The sequence below is a fragment of the Sander vitreus genome, unplaced genomic scaffold, assembly GCF_031162955.1.
Source record: "Sander vitreus isolate 19-12246 unplaced genomic scaffold, sanVit1 ctg268_0, whole genome shotgun sequence".
In the NCBI taxonomy this organism is placed as follows: Eukaryota; Metazoa; Chordata; class Actinopteri; order Perciformes; family Percidae; genus Sander; species Sander vitreus.
Window position 1 is genome coordinate 53,658 of NW_027595431.1, and position 8,843 is coordinate 62,500.

The 8,843-nt window shown below is 41.2% G+C and overlaps 1 protein-coding gene across 1 annotated transcript in view; it reads right to left on the reverse strand.

The window, feature by feature from the left end:
- Positions 1–3,863: 3,863 nt before the first annotated feature.
- LOC144513510 (uncharacterized) overlaps positions 3,864–8,843 on the reverse strand; it is a 40,617-nt gene continuing 35,637 nt past the window's right edge. The window contains exon 5 of the mRNA XM_078244609.1: positions 3,864–4,425. Within this exon, the coding sequence (XP_078100735.1) occupies positions 3,927–4,425 (499 nt within the window). The 3' untranslated portion in view covers positions 3,864–3,926. The remainder of the gene's footprint in view (positions 4,426–8,843) is intronic.

Consider the following 8,843-nt stretch of genomic DNA (forward strand, 5'->3'; position numbering starts at 1 on the left):
ACGCTAAAAGTCCTGATTATTTACATGGAGTCTGGTGGAGATATGCTGGCTCTATACACGCTAAAAGTCCTGATTATTTACATGGAGTCTGGTGGAGATATGCTGGCTCTATACACGCTAAAAGTCCTGATTATTTACATGGAGTCTGGTGGAGATATGCTGGCTCTATACATGCTAAAAGTCCTGATTATTTACATGGAGTCTGGTGGAAATATGCTGGCTCTATACACACTAAAAGTCCTGATTATTTACATGGAGTCTGGTGGAGATATGCTGGCTCTATACACGCTAAAAGTCCTGATTATTTACATGGAGTCTGGTGGAGATATGCTGGCTCTATACACGCTTAAAGTCCTGATTATTTACATGGAGTCTGGTGGAAATATGCTGGCTCTATACACGCTTAAAGTCCTGATTATTTACATGGAGTCTGGTGTAGTTTGGTGATGGTGATTTCGGGGCTGTTTCATGTTAAACTAAAAGGATCTTACTCTTTAACTAAAAGCTCTATCTCTGTAGGTAATGTCAGACACTTACCGGCAATTTCCACTGGATGCAGAACGTCTGCGGACCGGCTCCGCTGCGGAACGGCTGCGTGCTCCGCCGTCCTTCAATACCCACCAGGTCCGGATTTGTTGCGGCACGTCTGTGGCCATGACTGACAGCTGTAGTCACGAGGACCCACAAGATCTTGCAAATTCACGTAGAATAGAACCACAAAACCAACAACAGTTAGTTTCCCTCCAGAGGAGTAGAGGGGAAACAACTCTGAGCTGTGTTTTCAAGGTGTAGTGCAGGGAGATATGATCCGCCGTGAGCACGGTGGATTTTACTTTGAAAATTAACCCGATTTTTTATTTTGTTTCTGTGCTCGACTTCCTGTCCCGCGCTATCTGCCGTGTGCTGAATTGCTGCGGAGCTCTCCGGCGTCCGGCAAAAATAAAAGCTCTGCGTATCTGCTCCGGAGGGATGGGGACCGCCAGAGCTGGGACGGAGTAGGGACGCAGACGTTCTGCAGTCAGTGGAAAAACACACACTGACTGAAACCTAATGACTCCACCGCCGTTCTGCATCCAGTGGAAATTGCCGGTTAGAATAATAATCTAAGTCTGTCAGCGGCAACAACAGAACTTTTAGGGGACTTTACCTTTTAATTAGGAGTTTAAACACAGACACAACAGGAAGAATACATCCATCAAATCAAGTCTCTAATAATCAGCATGTGGCCTTTTTTTATTTCATTTATTTTGCATTTAATTGTTCCACATTTGCAGACATTTAAAACAACTGAACCATTGACGTTATTCTACAAGTCAGATTAATAAATCAGCTGTTTATTGCTTTCTATTGTCTGACTTTGTATGACATCATCAGTCTTTACTTTCAGTCTGAACAGACCTCAACAGATTTAAAACCACATTCAGTCACAGGAAATACAAACAGTGAATATGAAATGTCACACAAAGATTATTAAATGAAAAGTCTACAAAGTACGAAAATATAATATTAAATAAATATGTTAAACTACAAAAACAACAATAACTGGAGAGCATATAATTAAAAATGGCCAACTTCCAGTATGTCGGTACTGATGAGAGGAATGTTTGGACCAAATTTAGATCGTTGTCCAAATTAAGGCCTTCCACGTATTGCTCGTTAAACCATGAACCAAATCGCTGTATAGTCTCACAATGCTGAAACGGTTTGGGTGTCAACGTTTTGGGAGTTTTAGAGAATTTAAAGGGTTTCAGAAATGTGTTCAAAGGTTAAAACTAACAGCCCTGGAGCAGCCATGCCACGTTTAGGACCAAATGAGAAAGCAGCCCGGAGAATTACTATTTTAAACATTGCTGCCAAATGTTGAGAGTTTCTGTTCATCCTACACCGTTTAGCTGCCAGCATTTTAGCCATGTTTAAGTCAGTTACTACTGTAGCTAACGCTAGGCTAACGTTAGCTGCTGTGTAACGTGTTATTACTGTTTACTAGCTAATGGTAGGCTAACGTTAGCTGCTGTGTAACGTGTTATTAGTGTTTACTGTAGCTAACGGTAGGCTAACGTTAGCTGCTGTGTAACGTGTTATTACTGTTTACTAGCTAATGGTAGGCTAACGTTAGCTGCTGTGTAACGTGTTATTAGTGTTTACTGTAGCTAACGGTAGGCTAACGTTAGCTACTGTGTAACGTGTTATTACTGTTTACTAGCTAATGTAGGCTAACGTTAGCTGCTGTGTAACGTGTTATTACTGTTTACTAGCTAATGTAGGCTAACGTTAGCTGCTGTGTAACGTGTTATTACTGTTTACTAGCTAATGGTAGGCTAACGTTAGCTACTGTGTAACGTGTTATTACTGTTTACTAGCTAATGTAGGCTAACGTTAGCTGCTGTGTAACGTGTTATTACTGTTTACTAGCTAATGGTAGGCTAACGTTAGCTGCTGTGTAACGTGTTATTACTGTTTACTAGCTAATGTAGGCTAACGTTAGCTGCTGTGTAACGTGTTATTACTGTTTACTAGCTAACGGTAGGCTAACGTTAGCTACTGTGTAACGTGTCATTACTGTTTACTAGCTAATGGTGCTGAGCTGCTACCCCTCGCTGACCAACCCGGATAAGCTGATGAAGATGGGATGGATGGATAGCTAATGGTAGGCTAACGTTAGCTGCTGTGTAACGTGTTATTACTGTTTACTAGCTAATGGTAGGCTAACGTTAGCTGCTGTGTAACGTGTTATTACTGTTTACTAGCTAACGGTAGGCTAACGTTAGCTACTGTGTAACGTGTTATTACTGTTTACTAGCTAATGGTAGGCTAACGTTAGCTGCTGTGTAACGTGTTATTATTGTTTACTAGCGTGACGTGCAGCGATGTTTCTGTCGCCTCTAACGTCTGTTTTGGAGCATCAGAGCAACGCAGACATTTAAGTGGCACCGTAATCCGCGTTGCTATTTCATCCGGTAGATATTGACACCAGATTTTAACATGTGCCGTTAACGTGAACAGAAAACACGCATATTTGGAAAGCGGTCGCAAAACAGCTGAAATGGCTCCTTCAACAAAGGAGAAATGTAGCACAAAACAAATAATTAGCCTATGTGACAAAAACATTTGTTTTGGTTTGGTTAAAATCAACAAATAATTGTGATAATTAAACGTGATCAATATATTGATCAAAATAATCATGTTATCATTATCATTTTGGCCATAATTATGCAGGCCTACCTTTGATGATGCAAAAATCGTCATTTAGTGTCATCTGAGGCATTTTGCCCAGAGTCTGGACTACAGCCGGCTAGTTCTGCATGTTTTCAACCGGCCCATAGGGGGTGGGACTGTCTTTACCCAAAATGAGTTGTTGTCTTTCATCCACATGAGCCAAAAATACATTTTCTGGCTTTTCTCGGTCTAGAAGGCACCAACTTTTAAAACTGTTTCACATTTCTACAACATAAATGACCCAATTTAATACATATTCATCTTTCCAGTAGTGAAATATCCCTTTAAAAGAAGGATTAATGTTACCTTTTGTGATATTAAATGTTATTCCATGTTGCTTAGTTCAGCATTTCTTTTACATGAACATCCAAAAAGCAGTACAAAAATCTTTTTCTGAGTCTTTAAGATCAGTTGTTCGTCCCAAGATGGCACAGACGCAGTTTAAAACACATTAACTGTTCAAGTCATTTTTTAAGCAGCAGACATGTTCTGATTAAAACTTCCCAGTTATGAATGTTTGCTTCTTTTGTTCGTCTTAAGGGACAACAGACTAAATATTTCAGCTATTTGACATCACCTTAGTAAACCGTGATGGGATTTTTTTTTTTAATTGGTCAGCCTTCAATGTGGAGAGAAGATCAGAATATAACAACTCAGCTATCAGGGCATGAGGAGGAGGCAGCAGGAAACAGCTTGGCTCTCAAACATGTTCACAACGAGGCAGTGTGAAGGCGCTGGTGTTTTTTAAGGTTACCACTCTCAGAAAACATTTTCCCACATTGTTCACACCAGTACGGCTTCTCTCCAGTGTGAACACGTCGGTGTTTTTTAAGGGTACCACTCTCAGAAAAGGTTTTCCCACATTGTTCACACCAGTATGGCTTCTCTCCGGTGTGAATGCGCTGATGGTTTTTAAGTTTACCACCATGAGAAAAAGTTTTCCCACATTGATCACAGCTGTACGGCTTCTCTCCAGTGTGAATGAGTTGATGTATTTTTAGGTTACTCTGGTGTGTGAAAGCTGCCCCACATTGATCACAGCTGTGAAGATTCTGTCCAGTGTGAAGGCGTTGATGGTTTTTTAGGTCACTCTGCCGTGTGAAAGCTGCCTCACATTGATCACAGCTGTACGGCTTCTCTCCAGTATGAATGCGTTGATGTCTTTTTAGGTTACTATGTCGTGTGAAAGCTGCCCCACATTGATCACAGCTGTGTAGATTCTCTCCAGTGTGAACTCTCTGATGAATGTTTAAATATCCAGATGTTGTGAAGGATTTGTCACAGTGTTGACAGTGGTGACGTTTGGGTCCCTCTCCTCCTCCTTGTTTCTATAGCAACAGACAAACAGAGAGAGAGTTAGTGAACAACCTTCTTTAAACCCTAGACTTGCTCTCACTCACAATTTTAACTCTTCATGCAATAATTTATGACAAAATGAAGGAAAATATTTGCCGGTTACAGACATGTTATTATGGAAGCAAATGTACTCTTCATAACTTTTATAAGTTCCGAAATATTCTACATTTTTCAGGCAAGTTGTAATAAAACAAATGTAGCGCTGTATTGAAGTAGCGAGAGAAAGCGTGGCAGACGATCACGGACCGCCTGAATGCGTAAGCAGCCTAAAAATATACATTTACTGACCACTGCTCTGAAACCATCATATTCATACCATTCAAGGAGTTAGGATACTAATCATTTGCACTAACAGTTGTAGCCTACTCTAAATATAATGTAGTATAATATGCCAATGGCTTCAGTGATTGTTTCATCCCGTTCTGCTTATGCGTCTAAAGGCTGCTTAATAGCAGCAGGAATAAAGAGTTGGTCTCAGGGTTTTTTTTCTTACCCTGGTGATCGGCACATCTGGGTGATACTGTTAGCATGTTGGCTGCGTTTCAAACATACCCTACCAAAGGTGGAGCCCCGCCGATTGATAATCCTGCATAGGGATTCACACAGACAGTGAAAGTTGCAAAAAAAGTTTCAAATTTTTGTATAGTTCTTTAAAAATAAAAAGGAAATATGAAAACAGCTGGTGGATTTAAGACACAAAATAATTTATTGAATGAGTCAAATATGAACATATCTGTCACCGTCAGTGGCTTGTTGATCTTTACATTGTTAGTTAATTTCCTAACACACACACACACACGGTTTAATAAAGGACTTATTGGACTTTAACTTATCATTGCACTTACAATACGAGCGTAGCTGTCCTCAATTTAGGTCGTCCTGTACGTCTCATCTCCGTTTTTTCCTGCATCCACCGTGTGTGATTGTGTCTGTGTGTGTGATTGTGTGTGCGCGTCAGTCGCGGGGAAACGGAGCAGCAGCCCCGCCCGCTGCAGACAGTTGGCAGGATTGAAATAGCAGCCGCTGACTTTAGAGTGAATAAACGTCACAGCGTACATTGATGTTAAAATGTCTACAGGTTGGCAGGACGGTCTGAGATGTTCTGCACGGTGTTTAGCTGTACGTTTTGTTGGTAAATGTCAGATGTTCGAGTCACACACGTCTCGTCTTCATATCAGAAACTAGGAAATGATCAACCCGTTCTCTCCCGCTTGGTCAGTGGCTGCAGGTGGGATGCTGGGATTGTGTGAGTAATGAAAATGCGATAGGGGGACCTGGCTGTCAATCAATGTCTTCCAGTGATGCAGGCCCCTGATTGGACCAGGCCCGTAAGCAACCCCGTACCCTGCTTACCGATAGTTACGCGTCTGAATCTCTCAATTCTCATTGGCTACCTGCCAATGTGGCAGGTAGACTGACAGTGTTACCCGCCAATTGCAAAATTCACCCCCATCTGGCGGGTGGGCGGGTGTTAATTTCATGCCCTGGCCACTGGCCAATAACTACTACTAGAACTAGTACGCCTAAACAACTTGTGCCTTAACTCACTCCCCCTTAGAGCAGATCCTAAGATTCTAAGCAGACTCTCCGGGGTGGACTTCCAATTAAATAAAATAAAATGTATTTATACCTAAAACACCTATTCTTGTTCAATATTTTCACTTTCTAACTGAAGTTATGCTATGTTTTTTACATGTATTAGTGTGAGCAAACTCCTAAAAAAACATGGAAACTCCCTAATGATAACTGGCTCTTTAACTAGAAAATGATCTCAGATTAGGAGGCAGTTCACTGAGGAGTGATGGTTAAAGTCTGTGATTATTGAAACATCGTTGTAGTATGCAGCGTCCTGATTGGTGGAAAATGCTTGTTTGTGTAGAATAGAGCTGTGTTTGCGTGGCCAAGAGTGGACTGTGCAGACCGAGCGGATTGAAATATCGCCTCCTACATGTTTATGTTACATAATTTATGCTGAACACCTCACCTGGTCGGGAGCAGGTTAAATTGGAGATTAGAGATCAAACGGAGTTAAAGCACCGCCCACTGACCAATCAATCCTCAATTGATAACAGCGTCACCGTTCTTATGGTGGAGATCCATTTTCACGACACGACTGTCGCGTTTGTTGTTGCATTTCACAAGCAACCATGATGGTCAGAATACGATCTCGTATTTTACAAAAAATGGTCACTGAAACGTGTTTCTGAAAACATTTTAAGTGACAAACAGGCCGTGCAGTTGCTGAATCTGTCTTCGTTTCAGATCAACAAAGGTGAGTTTGAAAGATTTGTCAGATTTTGAGAGGACCTGTGAAAGACTGCCATTAGATAAAGATGGGCATCGACCAGCTTTTTTTACGCGCAGCATTTTTTTCAAATGCAGCGTTGCCTTCCCGGGATGCTTTGCAGGCACTTTAAAGTGACGTATTAAATAAAAATGTTGTGATTAAATCATGCTTGGGTTCATAATTCCAGTTAATGTGTCGGGCCGGGCTCGGACACAACGTGCACGGGCTCGGGTAGGGCCGGGCTGGATTTTTTGGGCCTGATCTAAGCTCTATAAGAGTTGTGATTTACACATCTACAGCGTCGGCTATTTTTTTGCCAGCTTTCCTTCCTGCGTTTAGCCTGTAAAACCGTGTCTGTGTTCTGGTAGATGATTGTGATTGGTCGTGCTGATTGAACTAGTTGTTAACCAGCGTCGTGACACAGCTTATGGAGGATCGCGGTTGTTAGGTTAGGGGAAGACGGGGAACTGAAAGAAATCCAGGAGAGGGTTGACTTCTCCTGCTCCAGATTTCCCACCGTGGTCAGAAAGAACAGAGGAGACACTTTGTTTCTCTCACTAGGACTCTAGAGTCACTACTCACTCTCAAGACACACATCATTGCCTGCCTATTGACACTGACTGCCCTCTGGTGGACGGAATATATGATACCAATATAGGTCTTAGTGAAGGCAATGGTCAAAAGATTATTAATCATTATTCTAATATTAATAAACAGACAAACTTCAAATAAGATTTTTGGGCAAAAGTCAAAGCCCTATAGGCTATGTTTGTTTGTTGGTTGGAGGGAAACGTTTCATTGTTTGTTCCTCTCTCTCTAAAAACATAAATTAAATTAAATGTATAATCAACAGAAAAAATATATATCAAAGGCCGTCTAAATATAGATTCATTTTGAGCATTTTAATAATTTTTTTTTACCAGACTTCATTTAATTAAAACAGAAATGTTATGATTATTAAACACACTTCATTCAAAGACGACAGAAACTAAATCAAACTACCAAAAGCCGTCTTGGTTCATCTTTCCACTGTTCCAACAATCACCACTCTGGTTTGGTTGAAATAAACCCTTAATTCACCCATTTACATGTGGAGATATGCTGGCTCTATACACGCTAAAAGTCCTGATTATTTACATGGAGTCTGGTGGAGATATGCTGGCTCTATACACGCTAAAAGTCCTGATTATTTACATGGAGTCTGGTGGAGATATGCTGGCTCTATACACGCTAAAAGTCCTGATTATTTACATGGAGTCTGGTGGAGATATGCTGGCTCTATACACGCTAAAAGTCCTGATTATTTACATGGAGTCTGGTGGAGATATGCTGGCTCTATACACGCTAAAAGTCCTGATTATTTACATGGAGTCTGGTGGAGATATGCTGGCTCTATACACGCTAAAAGTCCTGATTATTTACATGGAGTCTGGTGGAGATATGCTGGCTCTATACACGCTAAAAGTCCTGATTATTTACATGGAGTCTGGTGGAGATATGCTGGCTCTATAAGCACGCTTCCTGATTATTTACATGGAGTCTGGTGGAAATATGCTGGCTCTATACACGCTAAAAGTCCTGATTATTTACATGGAGTCTGGTGGAGATATGCTGGCTCTATACACGCTGAAAGTAGTGATTACTTACATGGAGTCTGGTGGAGATATGCTGGCTCTATACACGCTAAAAGTCCTGATTATTTACATGGAGTCTGGTGGAGATATGCTGGCTCTATACACGCTAAAAGTCCTGATTATTTACATGGAGTCTGGTGGAGATATGCTGGCTCTATACACGCTAAAAGTCCTGATTATTTACATGGAGTCTGGTGGAGATATGCTGGCTCTATACACGCTAAAAGTCCTGATTATTTACATGGAGTCTGGTGGAGATATGCTGGCTCTATACACGCTGAAAGACCTGTTTATTTACATGGAGTCTGAAGATTATTAAATGAAAAGTCCCCACTTCTCTCTCTCCGTAT